This window comes from Temnothorax longispinosus, chromosome 3, assembly GCF_030848805.1.
Source record: "Temnothorax longispinosus isolate EJ_2023e chromosome 3, Tlon_JGU_v1, whole genome shotgun sequence".
NCBI lineage: Eukaryota > Metazoa > Arthropoda > Insecta > Hymenoptera > Formicidae > Temnothorax > Temnothorax longispinosus.
The window spans coordinates 1,470,590-1,489,003 of record NC_092360.1 but is presented as its reverse complement, the minus strand read 5'-3'; the positions used below and the strand labels follow the sequence as shown (position 1 = coordinate 1,489,003).

The 18,414-nt window shown below is 35.8% G+C and overlaps 2 protein-coding genes across 6 annotated transcripts; one reads left to right on the top strand and one right to left on the bottom strand.

Moving 5' to 3' along the window:
* The first annotated feature begins 655 nt into the window (after positions 1–655).
* On the top strand, positions 656–14,381 carry LOC139810769 (solute carrier family 35 member F3). 5 transcript variants are annotated; one of them, XM_071774623.1, is made up of 11 exons: positions 656–1,182; positions 2,605–2,892; positions 4,281–4,516; positions 4,852–5,004; positions 5,077–5,427; positions 5,843–5,971; positions 6,063–6,252; positions 6,329–6,418; positions 6,679–6,808; positions 10,193–10,551; positions 12,135–14,381. In XM_071774623.1, the coding sequence occupies exons 2-11, from the start codon at positions 2,754–2,756 to the stop codon at positions 12,185–12,187; spliced, it is 1,830 nt and encodes a 609-aa protein (XP_071630724.1). In that variant the 5' UTR covers positions 656–1,182; positions 2,605–2,753; the 3' UTR covers positions 12,188–14,381. The 5 variants fall into 5 exon arrangements, with proteins under 5 accessions (XP_071630724.1, XP_071630727.1, XP_071630723.1 ...); XM_071774626.1 differs by lacking the exon at positions 10,193–10,551 and adding an exon at positions 8,555–8,584; XM_071774622.1 differs by having other exon boundaries at positions 2,740–2,892; positions 4,852–5,427.
* On the bottom strand, positions 14,371–17,798 carry Gfzf (GST-containing FLYWCH zinc-finger protein). The gene is made up of 6 exons (XM_071774642.1): positions 17,642–17,798; positions 15,703–15,844; positions 15,577–15,635; positions 15,148–15,289; positions 14,945–15,062; positions 14,371–14,737 (listed from the first exon to the last, which is right to left on the bottom strand). The coding sequence occupies exons 2-6, from the start codon at positions 15,835–15,837 to the stop codon at positions 14,499–14,501; spliced, it is 693 nt and encodes a 230-aa protein (XP_071630743.1). The 5' UTR covers positions 15,838–15,844; positions 17,642–17,798; the 3' UTR covers positions 14,371–14,498.
* Between the last annotated feature and the right edge of the window lie 616 nt (positions 17,799–18,414).

The window sequence follows — 18,414 nt, the reverse complement described above, 5'->3', positions numbered from 1 at the left end:
GACCTATCTAAAAAATTAAAGCCGTCAACTTTATGGAGTGTTTGGTCAATTTTGAAAAGCACATTAAATTCAATGCACCGGCCGGAAGACGCGATCCCGACGACGGACGGCTTATCGATCGTCCTGGCGTGCGAATCCGCGCGACACACGTGCACACACATACCAACGGTCACCCCGTTGGCACGCACGTGAATTTATTTTTACAAAATATGACAAGACTTGACTCTTGGAATGTATTTGATGCCTGCCCCCCCGACCAGCAGCACTCGCTTCGCTCGTGCCGCAAATGTCGGGGGCAGGCATCAAAAACATGCTTATTAACATTTAAAGTTAAAAAAAGTAAAATTAATAACGTACTTTCGACCGGCTATGAAGAAAAATCGTATACACTACGCGGGCCAAAAGTTGAAATCTCGGTCCTGCTCGTCATGATGCCCTCGGCTTCGCCTCGGGGCATCATGACGCGCAGGGCCGAAAATTCAACTTTCGGCCCTTGTAGTGTAATATACTATTCGTATGTCCTTCATGTCCACGTTCTTGTTCACGGTCACGATGGTTTCGAGACACCCGGTGTGTAGCCCCTACGCCGTGTAGCTGCAACCGGAGTGGCGCAGACGGGCGACGAAGTGGTTGCGGACGGTGCAGGCGCAGACGCGAGCTACCTGGTGAACAAACAGAATTCTTATGAGAACTGGCCTGGCAATCAATGGCATGGCAGAATGCTCGAGACCCACGTTCCCTCTGACCGCAGTCCGTGCAGTGCGCTCAGAGACCACCCTCAGTTTCTCACCCTCTCCCTTCGGGGCGTGCGACGGCACCCCGAAGATCTCCGATACAGCACGTTTTCAGCGTACACTGCACGCGAATCCTCGGAAAATGGGATCGCGCGCGATAAACAGCTCGTAATGAGCTTCGCATTTCTGGCGGCGATGAATCGCGCCACTTCGGGCTAATTAATTACGTCGCAGGCGAGGTCCGTTGTTAAGTAACGTCGATCGACGAGCGGGAACCCAGGGGGATCCTCGATCGACGCGGGTCCGCGATGCCGTTGTGACATCGGTCCTCCGTGGATAAATTTCGACGGACTTGAGCGCGAGGAGTCGGTCGGATCACCGGGTGGACCATGAACCATGGATACGCGACTCGAGAACGACGCGAATTCGGAGGAGAACCGTAAGGAAGGTACGTGCGACGTTTTTCCAGTCGAACTCCAGTTCGGTGTTTCGAGTTCGACGAAATCCGGGAATGGGCACGCGACTTTTCGCGACAAGTGACCTCGTAATCGTCGTCGATTATCACGTCGACGACGAGATGATTCCTCCGTTTACAACGTCGGCGAGGCAGCAGTGTCCAAAATGGTCCAGTCTCGAAATTCTTGTCAATATAAACATGTACGTGTTTATATCTCATCAAAATTTTAAATTCAAATTCAAATTTAAATTTTAAATGTTGAACTATTTTTAAAGCGATGATTTTCAATAATTATTATGATAATTATAATCATACTGTGTGTACTAAAAAAGGACCTTACTTAATCCCATTTATAAATAAATAAATAATTTTAACGAAAATTGTCGAAATTTTTAGCTTGAATGAAAGGACTCGATTTCGAGTTCCTTCCTACCAAAAGTATTTGATGATGTTGTGCGACGATTCCCGGATTAGATAGATCTATCCGCCGAATTTGCATGCCTTCATCCGTAATCTGCCTTCTGTAATATATTGCCAATCTCGCGCTCCTGGTAATTGTGCTAATAATGCTTGTAATGACAATTAATATTGCGCAATGCAAAATTCGTGTGCTTATCCTGCCGAAAAGTTGCCGTAATTAATTTCCAACACTTAACGCCGCTAGCTAAAACGCAATTTCGCTCCATTTCAGGATACAAAATTGACTTAATTGTACAAACACTTCTGTACAAATGTACTTTATAACTGTCGTGTACACGTAGCGTCGAGTTCCAAGTTTCGAGCACGTCGGAATTGATTTCGTCTCAGCCAGCAACTTTGTTTTATCGAGATCAGATATCGGACCGCGCGGAAGTGGTCTCCGTGTTTGCTCGTGCCATAATCGATACACAAAACGAGTAGGGTGCTTGTAACGTTGGAAATTTTTTTCTTATCTAAATTATACGCCCCTCGGCTTCGTATAAAGCCTCTATGAAGTCTTGTCCCGACTTTGTGGCGCTAACGTACCGTTCAACGAGAACGGAGATCTTCATTGTCATTGAACTTGCACTTGTCGGATTATTAAAGAGGAAAGATGAACCGCGCACAAGAAGTTCAGCTAAAATAAACAGGCTTCATGTGTCTGTTTTCTCTTGCTGAATTGGCTGTATAATATAGTTTATAGTTTATCTTTTTTACTCTGGCAATACTTTTTACATTGGAAGAAAAAAGATAAACTCTGAACTAGTGCAGCCAGTTCAGCAATAGAAAACAGACTCATTGTAACGAGTATCGAACCTGCGGGAAACGGAAATGAGCCTTGGATATGGGCGTTGTTGCATGTGCGAGAGGCGACTCCGGTGAACGCCGGAGCTTGGATGAATCTGGTGCTCTCGCAAGCATGTTAGGGGATCAACAAGTACGTGTTATCCGCAGGGGAAGTCGCCGATGTACACCAGGTGCTTCGCATGGACCGGTTCGACGTTGGTGTATAGCTCGATGTAACGTGTCAAACGTGTGTCGTTTTCACCGTTGAACGCAAATCTCTCTTTCTAATGACATGTTTCAAAGAGCGCGCTTAAGCCATGGGTAGTGGAGGAGTTGGTGAAGTACCGACGATATTTCACCCCCGACGATCGCGTGCGTCGAATATAGCCTTCGTCGAAGATCAGCAGACCCACGGTCCGTTCATCACTCCCATCCAGATTGCGCTCCACGCTTCAGGTAAATTTGCGCGTGATGTATAGATTGTTATGTTGGACCGACCTCTGTCCCTCCCCCTATCCTTTCAGTCGCAGAGACACACTGAGAGATAAAGCTGAGGAAACTGATAATCCATTGATACTGTGAACAATTACTCAAATTTTGAAAATAAATAATATATTGAAGTCCTGGTGAAAAAATTTCTCATATTTTCTCAGAAATTTTCTAAGAATATTTCACATTTTTAATTAATAAAAAATTCTGAAAAATATGAATCAAATTTCTCAGATACTTTCAGAAATAATTGGATGAGGGTTTTTGGAATATTTTAGTATCTGTAGGTATTATATATATATATAAAGTTCTGATAAATTGCGCGGATTTTCTTGTATTTATTTAGATTTCTACAAAAATGTGTTGACGGGGAAAACCTGAAATATTTCATTATTATTTTGTTTGAGTTTTTCTAAAAAATGTTCTATTTGTATAAAAAATCTGAGAAAGTCTTAAAACTTTTACAGAAATTCTGATTAATGATATGAAAAATTTTAACACATCTTTCTACCAGGGAAATTAAGTTAGTCTCATCATTATCAATAAAATGTTATGCAAGAAATAAAATAAAATAAAATTTTATATTAATTTTTTAATCAGATGCCATCATAGCGCAGTTCTCTGATTTAGTTGCAAAATTATTGCACTCTGCGAATGTTAGAAATAAATGAATAATTTTAAATTTTACCAATTTTTTTCTGAAGAAAATTACCGGCTTGTTTGATGTCGAACCTGTGGCTGGAAGGAGATATAGTGAGTTTTAAGATGATACCCTGTGTGATGATATATAGTGATCGTCGACAATCGCATTTCGATATTAATTGAAGAATGCAACAGATCTAGCAACGATAGATTCATAGCGTAGTGTATAGCATTTATATTTAAGAAAAGAGAACAAGTTAGAAATCTAGAGAAGCCTGTATATATCAGCTCTTTAATATTAGATTTTAGTATCAGTATTCTCAGAGCATTAATTATTAAAGCGCTCGCATGATATGCGCATTTCGCTGAGCCATATTTCGCTTAATAATATTCAAATAAAACTGCAAAATTTTAAAATCAAGACACGCTTAAGAAAAGCCATACACGTCGTATCACTTTCCGCGCATTAAAAATACACGCACACTTTACACAGCTATTATATTCAGACAGTAGCCAGATAAAAGTAGATTTAATCCTATTTTTTCCCCCATTATCTCAAGCAATCCACAACGGTCGAATTATATGGATAGCAATCCAGTTGAAACACACGCTGTTTAAAATTCTCCTTTCACGAATAAATTCAATTGAAAAGGTATCTTTGCCCCATGAGACACCGTGAGACAAATGGCAAGGCAAGAACGTCAATATTTCAGGATGCGAGCAGCAGCAGGGTTGCAGCGTCGCCGACGGCGATTCTGCGTCGAGTTGTCGCACCTTGGAGACCACTACCAGAAGTGCCGTAGGAAGCGGCGGCGGCGATAGCGGAACCGGCGGTATACAACCGACAGGCCAAACTCATATGGCCTCGACCCCGGTCGCTCAGCATCCGCACCAACCAAGCTCGATTTCAGCCTGCTTCGCCTCCTGCTGCGCGGAAAGCGCAAAGAAGGTCGATTACATCTCTAACTTGAAGCTGAAGTCGTGAATAGTAGATGAAACAAAATGTAGATTGAACGAAACACTACACACTGTTAAATATTGAAGGATGAAATTTAAAACAATACCTTGAGTTAAATAACATTTTGTTATTTTTAACTACCATGTGTGTATTAGAAACAGTATTATTTTAATTCCATTGGTTTAGTTAAATTAACATTGTTTTAAATTAACAACACTTTGTTAGTATTATAGGAGCATTGGCCACTTATACATATATAAAAATAGTTAAAAATCACTTAAATTGAGTATAATTTGACATTATGCTAATTATTTTTATAATTGCAGATATATTTCGGGGTGTGCGTGACGATATGCGTAACCGCGAGTTGGGTCGGAGCGACTCATTGCATTAAGTATTTGTACTTTCATAAGTCAGACAAGATCTCGGAAACGTCTGAGTCCACAAATTCCTCCGTTAGCGGACTTCATCATCAACATGTGAGCTTACTGCTTTTCCTCTTTTTTGTTTCTAACGAGTACGTTGGCGAGTACGACAACTATTATCTTCAGATCATTCTCCCGTACGACGCGCCCTTCTTCACGACGTGGTTCTGCACCAATTGGGAAGTCTTGTACTTTCCGGTATACTTCATCTGTTGGGCTGCCAGAACCAAGTGCGTCACTCCCTCGGAGATAATCGCCGACAGCCTCCGCGGTTTCCGTGACAAGGGTTTCACCGGCGGCCGGTTCTTAATCAGATGCAGTCTTTTCTGCGGCTTATGGGTCATCACGAATTACTTGTACATACTCTCGTTGAGGATACTGCTAGCCACGGACGTGATAGCGTTATTCGCAACCAATGTTTCATGCGTCTACTTGCTCTCGTGGGTTATTCTTCACGAACAATTCGTGGGCGTGAGGGTGAGTAATTTTAAGAAAAAGCCGTTCAATTTTTATTTCAAAAATAGGCTCGATTCTATATTGATAAAATTTAATATTGCGCTAATTCGCTAATATAGATATTATTTATTAAACACAAAAATTACTTATATATATATATATATATATATATATATATATATATATATATTATATATAAAAAGAATGTTGAATCTTTATATATGTATATATATAAAGTTAACGAAATAAATAAAGGTGTATCACAAATTTTAATTTTTTTAAATATTTTTACATATGTGTAATATATCTTGGCATTTATATATCTTTATATAATATATAAAGCTGAAATGCATTCTTTATAATATTTACCCTTTATAGTGATAGATTTTAATTTTACTATATCATACATAATAGAAGATTTTCTTATCGTTTACAGATAGTCGCAGTAATCCTCTGTAACACCGGTATCGCGCTCTTAGCTTATATGGACGGCATAACCGGAAGTCCAACGCTGGGAGGTGTCGTTTTAGCTACAGCAGCGGCAGCTGGCTCTGCCGTTTACAAAGTAAGTGCCTAATATCATCACTTGTGATCTGTAATTACACTTGCAAATACGAGATGTTAAAGTTTTAATTGATTATTTTGTGTTCGTTAAGGTCCTCTTTAAGAAAGTAATAGGAGAAACTACGTTCGGCCAAATGTCTTTATTTTTCTCTCTTATCGGTTTGTGTAACGCCGCTCTGTTATGGCCGATTTGCCTGGCTCTGTACTTTTCCGGAGTGGAAACCATACACTGGGCAAGATTGCCATGGGCAGCATTACTCTCCGCCAGCATCCTCCATTTAGGTCTGAATTTATGCTAAAATTACTATTCAATGTGAGAATTGTACTTGTAACTGAAATGTACTTGGTTTGTTCACAGTTGCGAACATGCTCGGCAATTTTAGCATCGCGATCACCTACGACCTATTCATTACTCTTGGATTAATAACAGCTGTACCTGTGTCGGCTGGTAAGTAAAACGATCGATCATTTATTTTAAAATAATCATAAATCAACAAATGATTCCTTTTATTAATATACCAGTAATTATCTGAAGTGAAGATTATTTCATTTATATATAGAAAGAGCGTAGAAATAAGAATAGAAGCAGAATATGTCTTATTCAAAAACATAAATTTGGAGTATAATATTTAAAAAATTATCTTTTTATTTCATTATACGTTATTCATAAGATCCATCGCTTACTAATCTTTAATATAAATTGTGCAGCATTGGACGTTATTTTTTACGGGGCGTACTTCATGGGCATGAAGTTAGCAGGCATGATCTTCATAGCGGTGGGTTTCTTCCTCGTGATGTTCCCGGATAATTGGCCAGATTACATAACAAGGCTGCTCCGGTATGTTTTCTCAGTCTGTATTCTATACGTACGACGCGTATATATGGTATGCATTTTTAATTCGGAGTTCATTTAATTTATCTTTTAGTCTTTAGTTTCTCTAGCGAACTCTTCGATCGTCCGAGACGATTTGCCTATCTCTCTGTAAATCTTTACTTTTGCAACAATATCGAACTGTTGTCTTTTACCTTGTTTGGCACCAGAATAGAGGCAGCGCGTAGTCTCACTTAAGTAGGATATGCTTGACCTACCTATCTATATATCTATAATCTATACATTTATCTTCTATACTGCCTTAGTTTTTGCGATTCTTCGAAGCGTAATAAAATATATCTTATAAATCGCTTATGTAAAGTGACATAGAACATTTCCTGGAAAAACTTTACGAAAAACGCCCGTTCTCGCAAAACGTAATGGTTTCGACAAATCCCCCTTTCGTCGCGAAGCGCAGCTGATCAAACGCGATCATTATAAGAGCGTAGGATTTTTTTATAATTTACCATTATATTATTTGCGATTCTGTTTCGTTTGGGAAATCCTTAAGTTTCGATCTGGACTTACGTTGAAACAATTTTTACAATTTGTTTTGCGTCTCACCAGCCTTTACTTTGCAGCTTCGCAGCTAACGTTATTCCTACATGCGATAACATTTTCAGATCATATGAGATATTTTCTTTTCGCTGCATAGATACGCAGCCGATTATGTCGAAGCATATATATTGCGGTTTTGTTTCGCATTTAGAGGCAACTCGTGCACATCGTCACGCTTTACATAAAAAGTAAAGACTAGCACTGATATTGTTTTACAGGATGCCTGGAATATACAACAGATTTAAAAAATAACTAAATGAATATATTTTATATAGCAATAACACAGATAATGACAATGTAACCGGCATAAAAAGCTAGAACATTTTATATATACATTTTTCTCATAAATACTCTAGTGATATATATGTATATTTAGATATATTATAAAATATATCTATTAATTAATATACAAGTTAATCTTTTAACTTCTCTTGTTTCTTCCTAAACTTTGTTACTTTAAAGTTTAAAAGCTGCAGCTTTATGAGCACTCTGGTAATTAAAATAAATCTTGGATTTAGTATTTTTTATACGATTCTGCGAACAACGTGAGCATACAGTTTAAGAATAAATTTTAGTAAAAATGTTTTTTATACATTTTTTTATATTTAAAATTTGAAGATTTAAATCCACTAAATTTATTTGGATTGATTGGAATTTATTTGGAAACTGAAAAATCTTTTAGCTTTACATTATGCAATAATACTTAAGGTAAAGGTACCAATACCTGGACACGTACCTGTATCTGGATACCTTTAAGAAAATATGGAAATAAACGTTTGGATATTATAACTGAAGTTTCAAACTACAAGAAAAAATACTTTTATCTTTGATTTTAATTCGTGTTATACTTATAAATAATAAAGGTGTCCGGATATAGGTACATATGTCCGGGTTAGTACCTTTACCTTACTTTCTCTACTATTATTAAGAATTGTGCAAAAATATGTTCGATGATATTTACGAAATTTGTTCATTGAAATCTTGAAAAAACAAAACGCTCATTTTTTACTCTTAGAAAACTTGAACCGGTTTAAGAAATGGATTAGGAAAATAAGTGAATAAACTTGCTTAAGTTGCTTGTTGTATTGTCTTTGAAATCGATATCACTTCATCACTCGCTTCCCAACAATCAGGATCCATTATATGCTGTTACAGAAACGTAGTCCTCATGAGTCACAGTACAAGGTAAGAAAATACATCTCATACGCGTCTTGCTCTAGTTCTACCGAAAATTCATCTTTTTTCGCAATAATCTTTACAATAATCTAGATTATTATTCAAGTATCGTAAGATTGTAGTAAAAAAAAACTTTTGAAAAATTCTATACGTAAGAAATATATATAACAAAAATTGAAATATTCAATAAACCGAATGTGAGTTTGTCATTTATATAATATGGTATTTATAAATGAAATATTTAATATTAAAAAAATCATTAATCAGAATTTTATCTATTATATTGTTGTATATCAGATAAATTATTATTTATTCAAATAGTAAGAATTATAAATACATTTATAAGAATAAGAAACAACTCAGAATATTATGGAGTTATTAATTCGTTTGCGATGAATTTTCTGTAAAAGGGTAAGCGGTATAAATGTCAATAGGCGCATGATTTACGACATTTTTCCGATTTCCTTCATTCTGCATGCATACGTTTAAGCTTGGCTTACTTTTCATTGGCTTATCTTCCGATTAAAGCAACCGGCATGCCTCTTCTTCACGCTTCTTTTCCCCGATATTATTTTCTTTTTGATCATTCAGTTAGCTTCGATGCATTATGTGTCTGTATTAGCCATTTTTTATTCGTTTAAACCTTTATTTAAAATTGGATCGATAAGACACGTATTAGATTCAGGATTAACATTGTCATTGCCCTCGGAAATCTTAAGAGATTGCTTGCTTTAAACGGTCGTGCTCGTAAAGCATCCTAGAACGGTGTACTATTTTTACCCTCAATTTAGTCACGTGCTCTTGTTTGTTCGACCCATTATTTCATCCGATTAATTAGTAACCTGACCGTCATAGAAATCTTGCGATATTCGCTTTGTAAGCTATTTGTATGAAAACCAGTTCCATAATTTTCTATTTTCCTATTCTATTACTTCTATTTCTATTACCATATACATAATTTTCCCTCTGATGGGGAAGAAAAGAGAGATAAAAATAAATAATTTCTGAAACAATTTCTGGAGACAAAGAATAATGGTACAAACTGATAAAAATAAAAGTTATATGTATCATGTGCATAACTAGTTTCCGAAGAAATTATCATTTGAACTTTTCTTCTTACAAAATCATAAAGAGGACTATACTATAAAGTATGTAACAATTATAAACAACGTACAGAGATTTTACATTGTGTAACTTTTCGCAAACTGTCTTTTTGTTTTTCAAAATCAGCAAAATGCGATATATAACATAACTATATATATCAAAAATGGTTCGATTATAATATAATTAATGGCTTGAAAAACTTAATGGCGAATCGCTGGATTTCTACGCGGATGCCCGTGCCCTCCACCCCGACCTGCCCCGATCGTCGAGACTTAACGTGAGCACATGAGGACGTAATCCTTAAGTAAGAGGGAAATCCGAGTATACCGAGATATTCAAGCAACACGCGACAGTCCCTCCCGATTATGTTAAAAAAAAAGACCAACGAGAGACATATCGCGCTGCGAGACATACGTACTGTCGAGAGGAGCCACCAGCAGGTGTCTATCCCCGCACGGAGATAATCGAGAGATTGACTGATGACAGTCTCGGGCTTGATATATATATATGCAGTACCACGGGAGGCGGCAGCCAGCAACGCGGCAGCAGGAATATCCTTAGGGGTCGCAGAGCGTCTCTCCAGCAACGTCAGCAACGTCTGCGGAGTTACGGCGTTTCCGCCGCGCACGGTGATGGCCAGACGCTGCTACCGATCAGCAACAACAACAACAACAACAACAGCAGTAGCAACAATCAGCCCACCGCTCTTCGACATGTTAACAACCCCCAACAATACAGCTCGATCTCCGAAACCCAATCACGCCGTGTCCTTCCTTCTACCTCGACCTCTATCACCTCGACCTCGACCTCGACCACCACCACCACCGTCGTCAGCAACAGCTATTCGCATGATCCTCGTAATCAACAGCAAGGTATGAGAACGATCAGGCTGGTGGCGAAGCCACGCGTGACGCGGTAAGAGAGAAATCAGGTAGGACTCAGGTTGCGGGAAGAGATCAAGATCGAATCAAACGTGATCGTGATAGTTGGCTGGCGACGAGTAGCACCGTGTAGAGAGTCTTGTTATACCTTGTTGTAACGCTCGAGGTACGAAACATGCTGGGTAATTGAGCAGGGATTTGTTAGCGAGTGGCAGCCGCAGATCATCTTGAAAGCGCTGAATATTGAGTTGCATAATGTTACATTGCTATGTAAGCTGGCGCCTAAGTGATTAATGTAACGTAGCGTAAACGCTAGTAGCGGGTATATACAGGGTATTCTAGATAAAAGTATCACTTATTATTTATTTCTTTTCGCCAATTTAAAGTATCTACTCTCTATAATACTTTTTTAATATTAAATATTTATTAATATTAAATAATAAGAAGTGATAAAGATTGAAACTGCGATAAAAGCAGAGTTATTTAAAATTAAAGGGAAGAGCAAGATATTCTTGTCTATTTAAATCATCATTATTTAACATCGCTGAAAGTTTCTTTATTCTTTAGATTTTATTTATAATTATCAAAAAGTAGTCTACATTTTAAAAGATACAATTTCGAATAAAAAATCTCGAATGAAAGACAGCTTAGAGACACCCTGTATATCGATATGAAAGCATATGCGTGTAATGAGGAATGCCTTTGTAAAAGTTCTAAATTTCTTCGCATCTATTTATTTTATCTTAGCTCATAGTGACCTGTTTAGTATCTTCTCCCGTAAATGTTGCAGGTATTCGTAAATGTTCCAAGTCATTTTTATTTTCATTGTATACATGTATATCGTCCGTGTGTCCCATATACATTTTTGGAATGAAACATAGCGACGTGTGTCATGCTGTTCGATATTTAACGGTACAATAACTGTTGTCATTCAGTTTGTTAATTGGTGTACCTTGCAAAACGAAACGGGCAATCCCATGTAATTCAGTGACCATATATTCGATCAGAAAATTTTTGATGAAACGTAATAAAATTATATAATGATATTTCCACGTAATAATGGGATATCCGTGGCTTTTTGCGTTGAATATAAATTTAATTTCGTGTGGTGATTTTCTACAAATATATAGTAAAAGTAAAAAGCTTAAAATAGAGAGGATCATAATTCCAACTTTTTGAATTTACACACTTTAAAAAATGTCACTTATATTCTTATTTTGAATTAGAAATGAGATGATGATAATAAATTGAATTTTATAGTCTTTTGTTTTTGAAGCTGCTCTGCTGAACGAAGTATAATAATAAATCTTAATAAACCTTAAATTTATTCTGCCTTGTGCACTACAAATAAAATAAATATAAAAGAGAATAGTTATAGATAAAATATGGTAATTATACACTTTCGTATTCTTCTGCGACTGTGTGCCGTAATTAATAAAATATCTAGGATATTATATTGTTGGAAAATTTCCACGCGTTTTTCCCGTCAAGTCGGCGTGTCCTGCATGCTGATTGAGATTTTTAGTTAACGACTGTTAGAATCACCGTAAATGACACAATTTTCGTTTTCGCAGGTGGAGCAGGAGACACAGGCACGGCATGTCAGATGGATCGTCGCGCGACGTGATCGATTATCGAACTGGTTACATAAAATCGCACCTACGCTCGCCCTCGGGCAGGGTTCGGTGACTAAACACGTGGAAAATCGTAGCAGTGATTAAGAGATTATGCCAGAGCTGCACAAGCCTCGTTGGCAATGGCTCGATGACCAGAATTATCGTCGATGTGTAAACACGAATTCGGCCAAGAAATAGATTTACTCTATCATTACTTTTAAATCGCCTGAATCTTTAGGGCTATCTTGAAATATATTAATGGTGTGTTCCATCAACATCTCAGCCATTTAATCTAACTAGAGTACGAGCTCTGGAAAACGAATGACAAAATTAGTTAAACTAAGATTAAATAAACAAACGCAAGTAAAAAATCTATTCTAAACTGATTGTGAATACTTTTTGATCAAGTATCTTACTTAAACATCTTAATTTATTTAAAAAATTATTAAGCACCTTAACGCGATACCTACAGTTAAAACTGCAAAGCAAAAAAAATTATTTCAAATCGCATAAAGAAGTCTTTAAAGAGCTCATAAGAAATATCTTGCGGAATTATATTAACGAAAATAGTATAGCTGATATTCTCTGTCTTGCTGTTGATGTTTTCTACTCTTTTACCACCCGATCATCATTTCCTAAAAAGTTATAATCGAAGTATTCACATATTGGACTAGATATCGGAGATATCTCTGTGGCATTCACGATATTAACGTACATATTATCGATGTATGTATGTGGTAGCTCAATTTAGCATAAAAATAATGTCGGATCGACAGTTAAGCGGCTACGTAAATCTTCTCTAGGTATATCCTATTACGAAGAGGCTCACGAGGGGGAATAACTTGCTATTATGACTTAAAAAATAAAGATGACTTGCAATCGCAATGATATTGATAAACACAGTTTTCGATGTTATAGCGTGCTATCAGAAACAAATCCCTATATGGCTCGTCAGAAAATTTGGATTTAACGAGATTTGTCGAGTTTCAACACGTTTCCCAATAAATAACGGAAATATATTACAAATAATATATTTCAATTTCTTTCAAGATCTTCATTCGACAGTTTCACGCTATAATCACGAATGTCACAATATTCGACGCATCATCATTAGTGGAAGTTACAAACGGATATGAATAATACATAAAGACAATCAGAAATAGTGAATTAGCTCTATAAATACTATTCGTTTTTGAAGATATTCGTATGACGTTATTTATAGCAAATATCGTGATGAAAATTAATGATACGATGTTTTACTGCAATACACATTTGCAAATTAATGCAAATGGCTCATAGTGATATATTCTTATCCTACAGAATTATTAGTGTAATATTACAGGGTTGATAGTTTTATTTCTATTCTAAGTCCTTCTTACCATTAACACTCTAACGGTGTCGAAATTTGTGATGACTATAGTTTGTAAAATAACAGATATTTAACGCCAAGAATACTGGGTACATGACAGCTCAATTCATCGATATACATATACATTATATACGTTTCCGTGTTATAGTAAATTTCACAATTAAAGTAAACGTACATAATGAAATTTGGGGATTATTAAGGTTCATGATCAGCTTAGAATCTGTTTATGGCTACGGTCAACGTGACGCTACAAATGCTTTGGAGTGTTCTTCTTCTCTTTCTTTCTTCATTGAAAGAAAAGAGAAGAGGAATGCTTCGAAGCATTTGTAGCGTCACGTTGACCGTAGCCTATGATGAAACTATAAAAGTCTCGTCGAACTCGGATAGGAAAATATCTGTATACATAACTTCTAGAAACAAATTTAAGTATTAAATATATTTTTATAAGTATTACATACGACATTTTCATAGAATTATTTTACACTGGTTATTACTTTTCATGAATTATCTACACCAATAAGTAATTATCTCTATTTGTGTTGCTAGGTACAATTTTGTATACATAATCATGACAGATATCACCTACAAGTTAGGCAATTAATTCCAACATTTTGATTAATAGTACGCCGGAACGTATGTCGACAGACTTATTTCATTTGTATATATATTGTCAATTACACAAAAGTTAACACACGACGGTTGTAACCGCAATAATTATAATGTTTATCGTAAAAATATATTGTAATAGAGACTCTAGTTTAATGTTGATATACAAGAGGAATATTGTGAGAACGAATGTGATTGTGTCTGCAATAATAAATCTAGTTTAGTAAGAACATCACTTTTATTATCATTCTTTTCGTATTACACGTATAAAAACTGCAAATCTATTTAAAGCAAAAAGTATTGGTATATTATTCAAAACTGTGCTCAGTCTCGTTGCTGAAATTCTTTCACGCGCTCTTGCGCACCGGATGTATCGGGTGATCCACACCGGACATATCGGGTGGATGTTTCTCATAATAACTGATCTCCTGCATTCCACCCGCCGCGATCTCCCAGAGATCAGGATGCTTCCGTTTGAAATTGTCATACCATTTCGCCACGTAAGACCACTCGTCCAATTTGAAATCGATAGCTTCCAGGCACATCGTCGCGGTTATCAGCGGAAAATCGACGATTGTCAAGTTGTCTATTAATAAATGTACGTATTAATAAATTTTTTTATTACATAATTATATATACAATTATATGATAAAATTTTTATATTAATATATAATTTTGTGTATTGTTATTTACTTTTATCTATTTGTTGTAAAATGACAAGACATTAATATTTTCAATTCTCAATTTGTCGTATGTACGTTATTATATGTATAGAATATGTACGTATACTCACTGCTTGCTGCATACTCAGAGTTTTCGCGTTGCAAATATGTATTAAAGATATCCAACCCAATTCTCGTTTTCTTAAGACTCAACGGCGTGCGTTCATAATCAAAGAATATTGGCAGGAACTGCGATGTAGGTATGAGTATGAACAAATATAAGCGTGTTCGATGAATCCAAGAATACGAGAGCTCAATCGACATTTGAACTTACGGTATATTCGGCGATATTACGATAATAAAGCGCTAAATTGAAACACAGACGATGATTGACAATCGCACGCAACTTTGGTGCCTTCGGATACAATTTACCGCTCGTATCATACTGGTCAGCTAAATATTGCAAAATTGCGTTGCTGCAACGTGACAAGGCAGGACGATATAAATTATGCACAAGTCAGACGATGCTATAAATAAAGTCTGTAACATGCATTTTCTTCCTTCCGTCTTACGGCTAGAATTGTATCTATACATTTACGTACATGCGAGATATAATTGTGTACAAGTAACGATTATATTTTGCGTGCACATAATTGTTTATAATGAAAGAAACCTATTCGTATATTTACAATGTCAAAGAAAAGCTCTTCAATTTATGTAATTACCAATTGATAATGAGTACCTTTAATATGCGACTTCTTACCTTTCACCCATTACAAGATCATCGTCAACAAGAGTCGGTACTTCTTTTTGTGGATTTAGCTGCAACAATCAATATAGTATTAGTGCTTGTTCAACGCGCTATTTATTCCTCTGTTTTAAGCTGTACCTTTTCGTATTCTTTAGTCATATGTTCGCATTTCCCCAAATCCACGTTGATTAATTCGTACTTAATATCCAAAGCCTTCAACAATTGCCGGCAAGCAAGAGATGGTGGACCATCCGAAACGCTATATAGCTTCATATTGTATCTGGAAGATGCAAGATTACAGGTGTACATTTAAATACAAATTTATATGCAAATTAAATGTATTATTAACTAAATTAAATGTACTAATAAAAAAATATATCCAACTCTCTTTTTACGCGGCTTTTGTACGTTTCTTTATGCGGTTTTTTAAATAATGCGGTTTTTCGAAAAATTTGTGTAATCCCTCGTGTATCTATATGTAATACAGACCTTAATTTTAATTCCTATAAATAAATCAATGAAATTTTTTAAGATACATGTTCCCCCCATATTATTATATTAAAAAAGCGAGTAATACCACTGGCACCATAAATTATAAATTTTTTAAGGTAACTTTGGAAACTAAAAAAACACAAGTAAATAAGTATAAATAAAAAATAAAAGAAGTACAGTTTAAAGTTTAACTTGTTAGTTTTCAGGTACACATACACATGAACACATTACTTCAATTTACTCTAAATTATTATCTTATATATATTTGTGTACATTAGGGAGCGTCCCCTTCGCCTTCCCCCCGCTAACGGGTAATACCCTAGACGGACTATAGATTTTTCAATCATATTTGTTGTAGCTCCAATCATTTTCAGCAACTCATACTACGTTTACGCGAGCGTTACTTCTGTAGTCACTTACGATAATTCACTCGTTTACGCGGAGTAAATTATCGTAAGTTACTATAAAATCCCGTTTACGCGAAGGAATTATCGTAAGTTACTACAGAAGTAACGCTCGCGTAAACGTAGTATCAGTTATTATTGTTAGTCATGATTTTCGATTATCATTCATACATGAACCGTTCATCCGTATTTTTTTCAAACTTTTTACAATTAATCATGTAAACAACTTTTAATACAAAACCAGCGCGCGCATATTTTTCCCTCTTTTGGCTGCGTTCTGATATTTACTGCAATACTGAAAATTTATAGTGTACGTCACGTAAACTATAGATTTTCAGTACTGAATATTGGAACACAACAATTATGCACGTGGTATACATGCACCTGCGCAATTGTTTAAGTTCAATCTTTCTGATAGTATTATTTTTTTACACGGTTTTTCCAAATAATGATTTCTAAATAATAATTTTTTTCTTACATATACGGTTCTTACATAGAACGTATGTAAGAACCGTATAAAAAGAAATAACCGTAACCGCATAAAAAGAAAATGCATATTCCAAAACAAATTCAATGTTCAATAAAAAAGCGTAATTTTATATAAAGATAAAGAAAATCCAAGAAAAATAAATCTTAAGAAACGGAACTTGCTTTGTTTCTGAAAAAAAACCCATTAATTTACGTATCAGATTATCTTCAAATTTTATTAAAGTTTAACTCTTTTAGTGCTGGTCTACAATCACAATGGAATGTGAGAAGAATACTCGATTGTGATTGGTCAATTTCTTACGGCTTAGAGCTTAAATACCCTTTAAAGCAAGGTTGTAGACCAGCACTCGTGCTTTTATACATACACCACGATCTTCTACACCGAATGATTGAAACGTACTATATATAAATCATAGACGTATAATATATGATAAACCAGATAAACTGAACATTCCCATTGGAGATTTTCCGGCAAGATCTAAAGGACAGAAGATATATGCTTTCAGAGACGATTCCCTTTTCTAACGTTTAGGTTAGGACACAATTAGAAAAAGAAATCGTCACTGCAAAATATATCTTCTGTCCTTCAAATCTTGTCAGAAGATCTTCAATGGGAATGCTCTGTCTATTACATACATCTATGATATAAATAAACTACATTATTTAATAATATTCAAGTAAATATTACTTACATTACTCAATAGCGTGAGACAAAAATGCGACCGCAGGCTGCTGTGACAGAAATTATACAAGATGAAATGGCTTCTGCACACAGAACGCGGGAAGAAGCACAGGTTTGCGGGATGCCGGGAACTGGCGGAATGCAGCAAGAAGGGACGCGGTAGCCAATCAACATGCCATTTTTCCGTGAGAACCAGAAGTTTATTGGTTGATCGTGTCGCTTCTTGCCGCGCGGCAAGTGTTTTTGCGCGTTGGGTGTATAGGAACCAATACTATCATATGATAACAAGTGCCTTTCACCATCTATTCAAGGCTGATAATATCACGTGACCTACTTTACAAATTCTATTACGTAACGAGTCTGAATAGTCTGAATGCGTGAAACATGCATTATCATTTGATAAAATCTATCTACTTATTCATATATATACATAAAGCTGCTAGAACATTCTCACGTATGTTTCAAAGACGTCATAAACACGTTCAAAAGACGTGAAAAGAATTAAAAATTTTTTTTATCATTAAAAAACGTTTTTATAATAGTTTTTTAAACGTTATTTTATCGGAAAAGAAACGTTCCATCAAACGTTTTTCGAATGGACATTTTTACTCATGAGAAACGTTTCTAGAAATCGGTTATAAAACGTTTCGAAAAAACGCTTATAAAATATTTCTGAAACGTGTATGTGCTACCTGGGTATAATCACTGCAAAATTATTTTTTATTTTATGAGCTCGTATATTCATATATATATTTGTAAAACAGCAATCATAATTTATTTTTA

Bases quoted from the DNA above. Each gene is read 5' to 3' on its own strand.
- LOC139810769 (XM_071774622.1), top strand. From the start codon at position 2,754: ATGGGTAGTGGAGGAGTTGGTGAAGTACCGACGATATTTCACCCCCGA. The intron at 5,428-5,842 runs GTGAGTAATTTT...TATCGTTTACAG, and splicing joins AACAATTCGTGGGCGTGAGG to ATAGTCGCAGTAATCCTCTG. The intron at 6,253-6,328 runs GTCTGAATTTAT...GTTTGTTCACAG, and splicing joins CGCCAGCATCCTCCATTTAG to TTGCGAACATGCTCGGCAAT.
- Gfzf (XM_071774642.1), bottom strand. From the start codon at position 15,837: ATGAAGCTATATAGCGTTTCGGATGGTCCACCATCTCTTGCTTGCCGG. The intron at 15,290-15,576 runs GTAAGAAGTCGC...GTCACGTTGCAG, and splicing joins GATCTTGTAATGGGTGAAAG to CAACGCAATTTTGCAATATT. The intron at 14,738-14,944 runs GTGAGTATACGT...ATTTATTAATAG, and splicing joins CTCTGAGTATGCAGCAAGCA to ACAACTTGACAATCGTCGAT.